The sequence below is a fragment of the Cynocephalus volans genome, chromosome 3 (genome assembly GCF_027409185.1).
Source record: "Cynocephalus volans isolate mCynVol1 chromosome 3, mCynVol1.pri, whole genome shotgun sequence".
Lineage (NCBI taxonomy): Eukaryota > Metazoa > Chordata > Mammalia > Dermoptera > Cynocephalidae > Cynocephalus > Cynocephalus volans.
Genome location: NC_084462.1, coordinates 129069945 through 129086266, shown reverse-complemented (window position 1 = coordinate 129086266; position 16322 = coordinate 129069945). Strand labels below are relative to the sequence as shown.

The 16322-nt window shown below is 32.9% G+C and overlaps 1 protein-coding gene across 1 annotated transcript in view; it reads right to left on the bottom strand.

Annotated features, from left to right (window-relative positions):
• The window catches only part of TOGARAM1 (TOG array regulator of axonemal microtubules 1), a 78961-nt gene that overhangs the window by 25687 nt on the left and 36952 nt on the right, over positions 1-16322 (bottom strand). Inside the window, exons 7-12 of the mRNA XM_063089698.1 lie at positions 15934-16034; positions 12363-12515; positions 8523-8621; positions 7239-7414; positions 6562-6715; positions 4274-4427 (exon numbers count right to left, since the gene is read on the bottom strand). Of these exons, the coding sequence (XP_062945768.1) occupies positions 4274-4427; positions 6562-6715; positions 7239-7414; positions 8523-8621; positions 12363-12515; positions 15934-16034 (837 nt within the window). The remainder of the gene's footprint in view (positions 1-4273; positions 4428-6561; positions 6716-7238; positions 7415-8522; positions 8622-12362; positions 12516-15933; positions 16035-16322) is intronic.

Sequence of the window (16322 nt, the reverse complement as noted above, 5' to 3'; positions counted from 1 at the left end):
TACATTTCACCATATAACAATACTTCCATTTCTTCCCTCAGGGCCTTTGTATTATTGTCATACATTTTATTTCTATATATGTTATAAACTTTACAATATATTTCTTTAAGTAGTCAACTACCTCTTAAAGAAATTTAAATAATAAGAAAAAACTATTTTATATTTATCTATGTAGTCATCCCTTGGTATCGTTAGGGGATTGGTTCTAGGACAACCCCCCCCCCCGCAGGTACCAAAATACCCAGATGCTCAAGTTCCTTATATAAAATGGCGTGGTATTTGCATATAACCTACACAAATTCTCCCATATACTTTAAACCATCTCTAGATTACTTACAATATCTAATACAATGTAAATGTCATGTAAATAGTAGTTGTATTATTTTTTAATTGTTGTATTGTTATTTATTATTATTATTATTAGAATATTTTCCATCTTAGGTTTGTTGAATCCGCAGATATAGAAACTGTGGATACAGAGAGCCAACTGTAGTTCTCATTTCCAGTACTCTTCGTTCCTTAGCATTGATTCAGATTTTCATCTGCTATTATTTTCCTTCTGTCTGAAGAACTCTCTTCAACCTTTCTTGTGGTGCAGGTCTGCTGCTGGTGAAATCTTTCAGATTTTGTAGGTCTGAAAAAGTCTATTCTGCTACATTTAGTATTATTGTTATTATTATTATTTTTGGTGTCTGAACTATACAGGGAATTGAATCACTATTTTTATTTTTGAAAGATATTTTCACTGGATATAGAAATCCAGGTTGGCAGTTTTTTCTGTAAGTACTTTAAAGATCTTGCTCCGCTGTGTTTTGGCTTGCAGTATTTTTGACAAAAAGTCTGATATCTTTGTTCTTCTGTATATAATGTGTCTTCTCTCTGAGTGCTTTTAAGATATTCTCTATCACTAATAATAGGCAATCTGAATATGATGTATGTCCATTGATGTAGTTTTTTTCATGTTTCTTGTGCTTGGTGTTCACTGAGCTTCTTGGATCTCTGAATTAATAGTTTTCATTAAATTTGGACAAGTTTTGTCCATTTTTTTCTTCAAATATTATTTTCTGTCCCCCTCTGTCCAGCAAGTCCAATGACACATATATTAGGCTGTTTGAAGTTGTCTCACAGTTCAGCGGTATTTTGTTCTTTTTTTCACTCTTTTTTCTTTTTGTTTCATTTTGTATAGTTTCTATGGCTATGTCTTCAGATTCACTAATATTTTCTTCTACAATGTCTAATCTTCTGTTAATCCCATACAGTGTATTTTTGATCTCAGGCACTGTAGCCTTCATCTATAGATACTAGATTTAGGTTTTGTAATTATCTTATGTATCTTTACTTGCTTGGTCTTTCTTCTAAAGCATGGGATAGAGTTATAATTATAATGTCTTTGTCTACTAATTATATAATCTGTGTCATTTTTTGATTGATTCTGATCATTTGCTTTTTTTCCTCCTCACTATGGGTTGTATTTTCCTGCTTCTTTGCATATCAGTTAATTTTTTACTGGATGGCAGACACTGTACATTTTACTTTAGATATTTTTGTATTCCTATAAATATTCTTGAGCTTTGTTGCGGGATATAGTTAGTTATTTGGAAATAATTTGATTCTCATTACTTTTAAGCTTTGTTAAGTGAGATCAAACCAACCTTTAGTCTAGGGTTTATTTTGCCACACTATGAAGCAAAACTCTTCTGAGTACTCTACCTAATGACTTTTGAACTATGAAATTTTCCACTCTCCTGGTTTGAACAGGAAGTACAGTTGATGCTTGGGCAACATAGGTTTGAACTGCTCCGGTCCGCTTATACATGGAACCTGTGTAAAAGGAGGGTAGACTTTTCCTACAGGTTTCACAGGGCCAACTACTTAACTACTTAAGTAATGATGTGGGGAAAGCTATAGGTAGATTTTCAACTGTGCAGGGAGGTTGGTGCCCCTAACCCCATTGTTCAAGAGTCAACTGTATTTTTGACCTTGGATATGCTCCAGGGATTGTTCCTTGTAACTTTTTTGAGTGGTTCCTGTTCTGGCCTCAAGTAATTTACTCACACGCATGCCCTGACCAGTACTCAGCTAAACATTTGAGTAGAGTTCTCTGAAGATCTCTGGAGTTCTCTATGAAGCTCTATCATCTCTGGCATTCTGTCTTGTGAACTCTAGCCACTTTGGCTACCCCAAACTCCCATTTCCATTTCCATCTCTGCTGGTGTCTGTCTGTTTTTGCTCTCCTTAAGCTGTGACCTGGATACTCTTTCCAGAAAGTAAGCCAAGGCAATTGTAGGGTGAACCTTGTTTGTTTCCTGTTTCTCAGGAATCACCATCTTTCATTGCCCTGTGAACAATATCCTGAAAATCGTTGTTTCATATATTTTGTATGATTTGTTTTTAGTTCTTTTAAGTATGAGGGCAAATCCAGTCCCTGTTAATCCATCTTGGCAGGAAGTGGAAGTTCCAAGAGTTCTTTATTGGATATGTTAAATTTAACATGTCTGCTGGCAATCAAGTAGAAGTATCAAGTCGGCAGTCGGATTACTTCTTCTTGAGTCTAGAGCTCAAGAAGATACCAGGGATGCAGATATGCATTTATGAGAAATCAGAGTATGGATGGACTATGAAGCTATGGGACTGAAAGAAATCATTTAAGAAGAGTTCAGCAAACTATAGCTCACAGACCTAATCTGGCCCCATCAGAATTTTTCAATGAGTAAAGTTTTTTTTTTTTTTTAAAAGATGACCGACAAGGGGATCTCAACCCTTGGCTCGGTGTTGTCAGCACCACGCTCAGCCAGTGAGCAAACTGGCCATCCCTATATGGGATCTGAGCCCATGGCCTTGGTGTTATTAGCACCGCACTCTCCCAAGTGAGCCACAGGCCGGCCTTCAATGAGTAAAGTTTTTATAAGTTTTTTGTAAGTAAAGTTTTTCTAAGTAAAGTTTTATTGGACCACACATTCATGAGCATTTGTTTTCATACTGTCTAAAGCTGCTTTTGCATTACAACAGCTGAACTGAGTACTTACAATAGAGACAGCTGACATGCAGAGCTTAAAATATTTACTATCCAACTCTTTACAAAAAAAGATTGCCCCTGATCTACAGAATACATGTACATAGAGAGTGCCAGTGGACTGAATTCTGCACTACTCCTAAATGTTGACATCAAGCAGAAAAGAATTAGAAAGTACTAAAGCAGGAAAAAAGATACAAGACTGAATTTTCCAAGGTAAAATGAGAAAAAGATTAACAAAAAGGGAACGTGAACCGTGTCAAAAGTTGCTCAAAGATGAAGTGAGAACCAGTAAATGATCAGTGTAGATTAGGCACTTTTGCAATTTTAATGAAGTGGTGGTCATGGTGGGGAGGATTGAAAACCAATTAAAGAAAGTTGAAAAGTGAACATGAGTGAAAAAAATGTAGAGACAATGAGTCAGCTCTTTTGAGGATTTTTGGTCAAAAAAAAAAAAAAAAAAGGGAGGGGGAGGAAAGAATTGGAAAGAAGATGTTTAGTTTAGGGAGGTTTTTAAAAAATAGCTATTATAGCAAATTTTTTTTTTTTGACAGGTAAGGGGATCATAACCAGTGGCTCGGTGTCATCTGCACCATGCTCAGCCAGTGAGCGCACCGGCCATCCCCATATAGGATCCGAACCTGCGGCCTTGGCGCTACCAGCGCTGCACTTTCCCGAGTGAGCCATGGGGCCAGCCCTATAGCACATTTTTATGTTAATAAATATGATCTAGTAGAAAGACAAAACTGAGGAGATGTAAGATGAGGACTGGTAAAGATACTGAAGAATAATGGAGAAAATGAGACAAAGGCCACTAGTGGATGCTATAGCCAAAACAAGAGGGATGCACATTGTCATGGTCTGTCTCCTTTAGTTATTGGTTGGGCTGTCTGTGTGGCTGCTGCAGCTGTGGTAAGAGCAGATAAATATATCTAGAATTTTTATAGGTTATATTTCACAGAGAAATACTTTGAAAAATGGTGAGACTTGTATTCTAATACCAAAGGGATTGAATATTCTATAATAAATCTAAAGTATGTCCATATGGTATATAAGTTATAATATAACTGGTAATACAGTACTACTAGGGCTAGAGTTCAGCTACATTAGTAAGTTGAAAAGATTTTGATGCCTAAAAGCTAAAATAATCATTTCTAAGACTATTTTAACAGGAAATGTGTTTCAACGTTTTTGATAAAAAAAAATTACAGAAAACTTTTGGAACTCAGCTTAGTTTTAAGTTAAGGATGGTGAACTTACCAATCTTCATCAGCTAAAAGCCTCAGGGCTTCTGTTAGTGCCATTTCTGGTTTGGAAAATGGCCGTAGTTCTGATAAAGCCATTATTTCTGGACTATGAGTGACAGAAGGCATCCTTTCTTTATACTGTAAAATGGCTCCAGGAGATGCATCACCTAAAAGAAAATATATTAAAGCATGAAAGAAACTTGACACAAAGGATACAAATGGTATTCTGTCTACAGATATTATGAATATTTCTTATAAAAACTAGTACTAAAGGTTTAGTCTTCAAGAAAATTGTAATGCCTAGAAACCAAAGCTATTCAAACTTTGTTTTTTATATGCAAATTATTGATAAATTACATTTAATACAAAAATATAAGTGGTTAATCATTCATAGGTCATACCAAAGTCTAGCTTTATTTTAAGAGCTAAAAGAAGCAGTATGATCCCATTTTGTAAAAACATGTGGATATATACTTGTTTTACCATACAACTGACAACTGAAAATGAAGCTTCATGGCATCTATATATAGAATTGTAGCTGATGTTCTTTATAGGTATAGAATTAATGGTTATTAAAAATCCTAAGATTATGTGTAGTAATAAGAACATTGTTTCTTCCATAACCAGACATATACCAAGCATTTTCCAGATGTAACGCATGGTCCTAGACAATGGGGAAACAATGCAAGGCACGTGCAGTGGGGGTGTTAGAAAGGAAAAGATCAAATAGAATCCTCTTTTGCAAGTGGGTAAAGATTTCTTGGTTCTTTTCCCATGTTTAACAGATGTTTTTAAAAAGGAAATATTAGGCACTAGAAAATGACTATCATAAAAGATTATTTATTAATCATTTTATTTATGGGGAAATATTAAATGAAATCACAATTACAAGAAATTTCACTTGATGCTGCATACTGATTACATATTCAGATGTTTCTATCAGTCATTTAAATTCAAAGGCAACAAGGTATTAACGATATTAGCTAACATTTATTAAACACTTGGTGCCAGACTTTGTGATAAATTCATTGCAGACTTGAGCACACTTAATTATCTCAATAAAGATGAGGAAGACATTCTCATTATCTTTATTTTGAACCTGAGAAAATAATTGAGTTCTACTGAGGCAAAGAAATTTATTTGAGGTCCCAGGGATAATGAGTGGCAGAGGCTATCTACTATCAATTTTATATAAAGAGGTCTAAGACAGAATGCTTGCTTTCATAAAGTTTATCATATATCTGACAAGAAAATATATCTAAAAAGATAAATATGATGTTTTGGATTACTGTAGTGATAAATCAGTATCAGTTTTTGTTAGAGTAAATCATACATGAGGAAGATAATGTGCCAATTAAAGAATATAATAAATAGACCCATTTCATTTTTTTGATGGTTTAGATGTACCACCATTAAGCTTCATATGTAGGACTGATATGTATAAACAAAGTCCTCCAGCTTTGGAATATCACAATCCTGAAAGAAGAGCAAATACAAAATAGCACTATCATTTATTATCTTGCCTGGTATTGTGCTAAGCGTTTCTTTTACATTATCTCATTTAATTCATTCAACGACCTTATGGAATCATGATTATTATTATTCCTACGTTACAGATGAAAAAACTGATGCTGAAGTTTTAAGGATTCCCTCTCTGTATCTACTCCACTCCCATTCTCATGAGAGAATAACTCATTAGGAAGAGATGCAGCTAAATACCAAATTTTCAACCTTGGCATTATATCAATATCAAGTACCATCACCTATCGTTACTTTGTTTTCACCTGAAAAAAGTAAAACAAAACAAATATTCTGTAAAAGGAGGTGTACAGAATATCAATCTAAACAGTGCTGCTCAATTATAACAAAAAGATGCAGTGGACACATGTGGTCTCTTCAGCTTAACAAGCATTTATAACATTACTCTTTATATTTAAATAAGTGACTTACCTGAATCTGAAAACACTAAAGATGGTGACCGTTTTAAACTGGACCCTCCTCCTTTCAGTGGAGGGTTGAAGGCAATATTTTCATAATGGGAACTCTCATTTTTTGATATTCCCACCTCATCTCCAAAAATATGCAAGTCTAGAAGGGAGAAAAACTATCATTTTTCTTGTTATGAGAAAAAAATTAATATTTATTATAATAGTTATAATAGAAGATTCCAGGTCTTGCAAATTTTAGTGTTATAGGTCAATATATTCCACTCTTAGTCATATATCATTCTCAGTTAAACCATATTAAACCAGATTTAGAATATTACTAGAAAAAAAATACCAAAAGTTAAATTCTACTTACTTTCAGATGCCAATTTCTCAGTTCCTGTATGTTTCATTCTTTCCCAGGAATTCTGTTCCTTCCTTTCACAATCTTTAATGTTAAAAAGCTCTTTTTCTTCTTTTCTCTTTTGTCTCATCTTGTCATAAGTAGATTTTGAAATAGAAACTTTACTCTGCATGAAAAAGATGAAATATCTGAAAGTATTCAGCGAGTGTGACATTTAAAATATCACCTTAGATAACTGTATGTATGTACATTAAATGTCTATACAAAATAACCTATAAATTTTTTGTCCTTATTTTAGGAATCCGAAAATTTAGTACAGTAGAATTACATTGTGCTAATATCAAATTAAATTTGTGCCTGAGAATATTAGTCTGTCTCTACTTGAGTGTATCCAAGAAAACTGTTGAATATATATATATATATATACACACACACACACATACATGTATACAGAGTACATGTATAGTATAAAATATACGAGATACTTTATCACCAGAATGAGAATCATTTATTTAGTGGGAAAAGAGAATAATCTATTATTTAAATGATTAAGGATCAGAAATTTCAGTTATACCAACAAGATTTAAAAAGTTTTCATCAAAGTACTTTAACCACCCTACATCTGATATACACAAAATAATGACATATTGTAAGATTAAATTTATCCTAAAATTAGTAAATAACCTTACATCTTTTCCATTCTCAACATCAAGATATGATGGAATACTTTGCTGGACTGCTCTTCCATAAATCCCTGATGGTGGTTCAATATTTTGTTTAATTGAAAATGAATCCCCATTTTCCACAGAAGGCACTACTGATTGGATGCAGGTTGCTGGTGCTGAATTTGGACCTCCAAATACACCTGAAATCAACCGATCATCAAATAGTCATTAAATATTCATTTGATGACTCTGTGGATAAAGTTTAAAACAAGACTCTTACCTTCAAGAAGCAAACAATATAGTTGAGTAAGAGAGACATGTTAAATAATTGTAAAATATAAGAATAAATACCCTAACAGGACAATAATATAAGAGATGCCAGAAGGCAGTTTATGATAATGTCAAGTGAGAACCACATATTTTAAGTACTGAGTTCACAGGAAGGAAAGGGTGGAGTTAGCTAGGTGTTTAAGATGGTTTCAAGGAGATGGGATTTGAGCTGGGATTAAAAGACATGAGAGATTTGGATAGACAAGTAAGGAAGGAGAGGAGGAAATTCTATGAGATGGAGATTTATATGCAGAGTTGAACAAGTATGAGAATGTGTGTAGGGTGAATAAATTAGTTTGGTTAGACACAAAGCAAATACAGGAATAACAGAAAATACATGTGTAAGAATAGATGGAGCCAACCTGAGGAAGTCCTTAAATTTTCCTAATGAGACTATCAAGCAAAGAAGTTAGGAAAGATTTTCAAGAATTTTATTCTATTTCATTATCTTGAACAAAAATAAGATGTATGTCCTTAATGTATATCACTACTTTGTAGTGTTTCAATTAAAAAGAAACTAGTTTTAAAAGATATTTGCAATTACGTCATTGTTCAAAGATCCCCAAGTCCCCCTAAAATATATAACAGGGGTTAATTTGGATTTGCCTAGACTTTGTATGGGAGATAGTAAAATTATATTAATTTATACTGATTATTAAGTTGATAGATAAGGACTAGCATTTGAATTTAAACTAAGCTAAAACTATTTTAGCCATCCTACAACTGTCTTAGAAGTACCTAAACTATAGCTGTCACATAATACATCTCTGAAAATTACTGACATGAATTTACCATAGTTTCATTAGAGGATAGAAATGTGAAGCTAAGTATTCATTTCTAATTCTTTCAGCATAATAATTTTTTAAAAAGAAGTTCTGATCAACCCTTGAATCATACTCTTTTCTATTCTATATTGATATGCTTTGCTTATGTGTAAAGAACCCATACAATTAAAAATGTGAAATAACTTTGAAATACCTTTTCCAACAACTACTACTGAGTCTTCTGATAAGGTATTTGTGGATGTGAAGTCAAAACTGGAAGTTTGGTGTGAATTTGATGATGACCCTGTAAATACTAAAAAGAAACAAACAAATCTGAAAATACTTACATAGTATTTTAGGATATTGCAACACGGTTTTTTAAAACTGAAAATTTACTTCATGCATAGAATTTACGATTCATTTATTCACACATGTTCATTAATTCAATAAATATTTATAATTAGAATATCTAGTATAGACTAGGCACTAGAGAGAAAAGAAACTATCCTTCCCTTTAGGGGTTTACACATGCCACAGTTGACAGTGGTAGAGGCATACAAACAAATAATCACAGCATGATAATTGGGCAACAAAAGGGTAATCATGAAGGAAATCCTTTGACATCTGAAAACAGACCACATCAGTCTCAAAGCAGCCTGTATTTTTCTAGGTTAACTTTTATCTCAGTTTCTGATTATTTAATTATTCTCTCTCCTACTAGACTGTAAGTCCATTAGGATAAGACCTATGTCTGTTTTTGATGATCATTCTTACCCAAACCCTAGCACAGTTCTTGGCACACAATAGGTGTTTAATAAATGTATGTTAGATGAATGTATCAAGGCAGAACAAATAAAAACCAAAATACAATTAATTTAGGGTCTGTGAATAAAAGCAGCTAACTATTGGTAAATTTAATCAAATAACTGATTTTTTTAAAAAATTAAGCACAAAGATTGTTTTGCTAACCAGCTAAGGCTAATAGACTTGTGCTAACTTTGTGTGAACATGATAGAATTTAACAAATGAAACCCACGTAGGTGATCATTTTCATACATATCCTTCTTAAGTATAATCAAAATGTGCACCCTTACAGCATACACCAATAGAAACACTGGGTAGCCCAAAAAGGTATTCTGTGACAAAGGGAAGCAAATCTCAGTAAATGGAACAATTTGCTCAATAGTCTACAAATATAAAATCTATTCATCAACATCAAGAGATGACTGAATAATTAGACAAATCTCCTAAGGGAAAAAATATAAGGGACATGTTATATTTAAGTAGTTTAATTTCATTTATAAGAGAAGCTGAAATTACCTAATCATTTTTAATGTATTATTATTTTTTACACAATATTTTCTTCTAAACAAAGAAATGTGGAAGGAAATATTGATCATTAAGTCTTGATTCTAAAATATACAGAAAAATATGTTTAAGGCTTCTTCATACACAAATATTCTTATATAATCTCTTTGTTACTTCATGTATACTCATGTGATCTAGCGTGCTAATACTCCAAGCATCTATCATTAATCACTTTCTCAAGTCATTAATTTGGCTCCAGGTTATTATGTAGAAAACGGGCAGGTTCAAAGGGACAGTTAGCCAAGGAAATGAATGGGAAGAGGAGGAGATGGTTCTGAGAGCTAATACTAAAAAAGTCTGAGGTTTCTAATGAAATGAATCCATCTAGCCACTCATTGCCAATATTTCTTTTGGAAGTTGTTTTATTCTCTTCAGCACTGAACTGAATATTCACTTTAAGCAGATTATTTGAGGATAGAATTTTTGAGTGATTACATCTAAGATTACACTATTAGTTTTGATTGCCTAATCACCACTCCATTCATTTCACATGTGGTCACTAAACATGATCATATACAAAGCATAATGGAGATATAAAGATGACAGTATCTTTATTCTTAAGAAACTTATAATTTAAGGAAAGTGAGCAAAGTTTTCTAAAGAAGTGGCTTTTAAGCCAGTATTCAAAAAACATACATGATCTGGACACATTAAGATTAGGAAAGGGCATCTAGGCCCTGTGCATGCAAACTAAGAAAACTTCTAGTATTGAGTGCTACAGCATAAGGCATGAAAAGAGAAATAGTAAGAGGTAATGCGAAATGTTAAGCTGAGGCAAGATTAAGGGTTGTAAAAATTATGCTATAGAGTAAGAACTTTATTCTGTGAGACACAGGGAATGACTATTGAGTACAGAAGAGATGACTTTATTTTAGAAAGACAGCTCTTGAAGAGTATGCAGCCTGAATTAAAAAAGGACAAAAACAAGAGATAAGTCTTACCAGAAGGTTATTATAGATTACAACTGTGGGAGCAGATACATTAGGTTAGACTGAGAAGACATGGTAGGATGGACTGCCACCAAAATTGGGAAGGTAAGGGGAAGCAGATAAAGAAGACTCTAAAGTCTTAATCATCCATCACTGGCAAAATGATAATGCTACTAATAAAAACGGATAACGAAGGAAGAGGAGCAGGTCTGGAAAGAGAGCTAAGTCTGGTTACAGACATGCTTGCTCTTGTTGCTGAGATAGATCTAGCAAGTATTTGGTTTAGAGTTAAATTCATGAGTGTGAAGTAATTTTTTAGAGTAGAACTAACCGCTGGTCAAAAGATGTAAATATGTTTATGATACTGCTGTCTAAAAAAGGATGCCACCAGCAGTGAATGAACATATTCAGCAATTATTTCAAAGCAATTTTAAAAAAAGGAAATTAAAAAAATTATAACATTAGGGTATGAATTACTTTTAAGAAGAAAATTATTTTTTGTCCTTGATTTTCTTCACATGTGAAATAAAATATGGAAATAAATATGGAAAAATTCTATCATTCTCTTTTGTAATAACAATGGACAAATTATTGCTGCCATATAGAATAGATATGAAATTACATCATACATTAAATTTTAAGAAATTTACCAAAAAAAATACAAGAAAAAGTTTCTAATTAATTTCTCTCATTCCATTTGGGTTACTTTCACAGAAAATAGCCATGTTCTAAAATGCCTGATTGCCTACACACACATGATTTAAGACAATCAAAAACAGCAAAGTACAAAAGTTGAACTTATCTTTTTTTCTGTTTGTTTGTTTTTTTGACCGGTAAGGTTTTGACCGGTAAGGTAAGGGGATCGCAACCCTCGGCATGGTGTGGTGTGCACCACGCTCAGCCAGTTAAGCGCACCGGCCATCCCTATATAGGATCTGAACCCGTGGCCTCACCGCTACCAGCGCTGCACTCTCCCAAGTGAGCCACGGGGCCAGCCCAAAAGTTGAACTTATCTTGACCACAGTTGCTACACACACAAAAAAGGACAGCTCCTTACTTATTTTAGATTACAAAGTTTAAAAACCAATGACTAATAATTATTCCATTTATTTCAATACTTATACCCTTTCAAAATCTCTTCTTTTTTACCCTAAGGGAAATTATAAAAATGCAGCTACAATTGGATCTCTTAAGAAATGCACAGAACAGTCACAGAGGTGCTACTTGCTACCAAGCTAAAAAAGATAACGTAAATTGTCAACAATGGTTAGTGATAACAAAGAAGTTTACCCAGGTTCTACCACAGGAAAAATATATTCCTGTTGCCACAGCTGTACTCCATAGTTACGCTCTAACTAGACATTTTGGGAGTCATTTACTCACATGATTTCCTCCACCCCATTTTAGTGGTAAAATGTCTTGTAAAAACTCTGTGTGCATGCGTGTGTGCATGTATGTGTGTGTATGTACCTGTTCACGTCTGGAGGGTAAAGGTCAGCAGGGAATCCCTAGTTTTAACCTCATGAGCACTTGCTTCCCTGCATTGGCTCCTCGGGCAAACCCATAAACCAACACACGGAACCTGTGTGTTCTCCTATTCAGCAAAATTATTTAAGCAGCAACACATTAGCAGAAGGGTAAGATGAAAAACCTCAAAACTGAGATTCTCAGTTAATTTTTCTTTATTGGTATTCTTAGGAAGGATTCTGATTAGAGATATTCAATCTTAAAAATTAACTTTCATGAAATTGACTAACCTTTTGTATGTTTATAATGTCTTTGGTGTTCCTTATTTTGTATTTTTAAAGCACTAGGTGAAGTGCCACATGACCTATCATCTTCAAAATCACCACATCCAAACCCATAGTTTATACGTTGACCAATTATGCTTACACTGGATGTTGTAATCCCTATAAAATAAAATAGATATTTATTTGAATGATTTAGGTAATATTATATGATAGATACATATCTCCCCTCTACATCTATCTCACCTTCTAACCTTTTAAAGGTAACATAATATTAGAAATTCTAACATTATAGTAATTTTTAAAAGTTTTATCCTGTTTTAAATCATGTAATACTTTTAAATCTTACTAGCACATAAGAACATTTATTATAAGCTATACTACATTTCATAAGACAAGCTTTAAAATTAGAAAGAAATACAAAATGCAATGTTTAAAAGAAACAATCAAATATGTATGTTTAAAAAATATGACATGCATTTAATGTTTAAATGTCACTTTTAACTTTACACTAAAAAGAAAAAAATTTAAATGCAGAATTTCAAAACTGTGGTCTTAGAGATGCCTATATTCTCCATTTCTCTCTTTTTCTCTCACTCCCATGTAATGAGTCTGTACTGGCATGATTGGTGATGCAGTAAACTACATAGTGATTAAGAGCTTGGTATCTAGAATCATGCTTCCTGCTTTAAATCATACCACTGCCACTTAAACTGCTAAGAAAACCTGAGGAAAACACTGAACCAAATACTGTGAATTTCTAAAAATCATAGTACCTCTTCTAAAACTGTTGTCAGGATTAAACGAAGAAAATACATGTAAAGGGTTTAGCATAGTGCCTAGCATATTGTAAATACAGGCACCCAAATGTTATTATAACCCTAATTAAAACAAAAGCAAAATCCTAATGTAGGCCTACTTTTAATAAATAATAAAAAATTGAATCTACACTTGAATATTTAAAGTGATCACATTATACTGATACTTTGCAGCTATTACAACCACAGAATGTCCATTAAATGAAAAATCCTAGGTAGTATATATTTGAGTCACAGTCCATTTTTACATATAGTTCCTATGTAAACATTAAGCAATAATAAATTATTAGTTTTGATAGTTAATTCATAAAGTAAGACTCAAAAAGATACTGGCTTTGGGTACAAATGCTTTCTATTAATAGGTGACACTGATCTAATGCTACAGGAAAGAAGTTTACTATAATATCATTCAGGGAATTTAGCACAATTTGTGTAAAAGGTAGTGATAAAATATATGGAAACTTTTATTGGAAATACTGTTGTAAAGACAGATTGGTTTTGTGATTTTTACATAATTGTTACTTTTGTTTTTATCTTCAGATGGTCTTTATTCTGAGCATTATCATTTTTATGTTTTACCAATTAAACCATGATAAACTTATAGGAATCACTTGCTTACTGAAAACAAAACACACCCAAATTTATAAAATCCAAAACCATTAGCAACTTAACAGTTTGAAAGAACGTTAAATTTAACTAAGAATATCTTATAGTGAATTCAATAATAGTAGTTTTTCCAAATCTTGATCCTGGAAATACCTGTTATTTGTTAAAAGTAGTTTTCTAACCATGAAGATGAATTCATTACGTATAAGTTGAGGGCCCAGAATCTATATATGTTACATGTACCCCAAGTTTGGGAAACTGAATATTCCATATAGAAGTATGTACTATTACAAGATCAATCACTCTGCTAGAACAAAAATGACTTCCAAGGTCACACAATGTAGGGTCAGAAGGAAACTCAAATCCAGGTTTTCTAAACCTATTCTTTTTCCATTTCCAAAGATATTCTTCTAAAAGAGGATTCCATTTTTACAAAGTAGATATAACCTAGCAACCAGATGTTTCTCCAATCTTACATAAATACTTGTAAAATTATAAAAATAGATTAGGATGATCAGCCTTAAAAAAGGATTAAAGGATAAGTTTATGTATTTCTTTGTGTCTCTCCCTGTAGAAGAACAAATACATACTGAGTGCCCACTATGCACTAGGTGCGTTACATGTGTTATATACTTAAATCTTCTCTGTGCTTCTCAAGGTTCATATTATCAAATCAGGGAACTAAGTTTCAAAGCAGTTAAGTAACTTGCATAGACTATGAATACTATTGTTAGATATAAAATTGGGATTCCACCTGGGTTCTTTCAGACTGCAAAGCACATATACACTCTCTTCGTGTGCCTAATAGAGTAACTACCTCTTTTGCTGAACACTAGCTTTGTGCAAGCTAGTATACCAGGAATGCCTGGTAAGTCAGGCATTCTTGATTATGGCAGGTAATCAGAGAGAAGCAATCTCTGGGAATCAAGAATCTCAGAGTCAAAGGAAAGTAAAGTAATTGCAATAGCATTATAAAAAATTTCAGTGCAAAATGTAATGGTATTACAAAAAAGATGATAATCTCTCTATCTTGGTGAATTAGGAATGCAACTGAGCTGTTTTCACAGCTGAATAGGGTATGGTATGGATTTCAGATTTCATCTAGAAGAAATTGTATATGCAACTGTAAAGAGATAGGAAATAGTACTGAAGGTGGTCTGATTTAATTTAACTGGTGCATAAGATACAAAGAAGGAAGTGAAAAAAGAGGCAGTAGAGGTAGGCAGAAACCAGATCATAGAAGGATGCCCTGAATGAATTTAGGCTGGCCAATATAGTCAGATTTGTATTGTGGGGAATGGACTGTAAGTGAATGAGACTGAAGCTGGGGAGAAAACTTAGGAAACGAAGTAGGAAAGAAATGAGGAAAAGTGTGAACTAAAGCCATGGTAGTAGGAATTAAAAAGAAGGGATGAAATTAAGACATTTAAGAGCAAGAAATTAATAATCTTAGCAAACCCTTATATGCATATCATTCAGCTTTTTAGAAGGATAATTATAATGTAAAAACTAAAGCATCCTTAAAGTTGTTACCACTTTCATGCTGAGATCGTGTGAAAATGAATATCATATCCCAATTTGTTACAATTTATTCACAATTTAATATGATTTTACTAATCCTAAAGAACAACATGCAATCCCCATCCTAAATAGATCATAGTCCAAATATTTTTCTAATTCATTACTAATTACTAAATCTATTTTCTGAGAAGTGATAGAAAATTAGACACTTCCAGGTTAGTTCACAAAATTCTTAACACAAGATACACATGAAATTAACTACTAGTTAAATATTTTTAAAGGAAATTGTCTTTTGTGATGTCCAGTGGTTCCAAACTATGCTGTACATTAGAATCATCTGGGGAGGCTTCGAAACTCTGACCGCCAGGTCATACTCCATACCAATTAAATCAGAATACCTGGGTGTGAGAGCCAGGCATACATATACATATGGATTTAAAAGGAAATCAATGATTTTTCTTCCAAAAATATTACATTTATTCTTGTCAAAATGACCTTTTAAGGAGTTAAAAAATGATTAATCTTCATTGGTAACTACAAAAATTCTAAATCCGAAATGCACCTGCTATAATTTTTGACATCATTTAAAAATTATACTTTTTGTAAGTCATATTTATAAAACAGTCATAGAATACCTGCGCTGGGTATTTGTTCAGCAGTATGAGAGTTTTTATTCTTTGCAGAAGAAAGTCTCGTTGGACAAGGTTTTGATCCAAATGTTGGCAATATGTCTGACCTATAGTGAAACAAAGTAATTTCAATAAATACTTAAGATTTAGAGCTGTTCAACACTCATATCACACATTCTCTATTCTTTTCATTAACTCACTAAACTTTTAGATAATAAGGCAGCAACAAGTATGAAAAACTATGGCTACCAGTATTTTTTTATTATTTTTAGTTCACCCTTTGAACTAAACATATTGCCAATTCTTAATCATTAGAGGATTGCCACAGGAAATGACTCTCTGACTTGTACTGTATAATGCCTGGGCAAGTAAATAAAAAATACTGATCCAAGGGA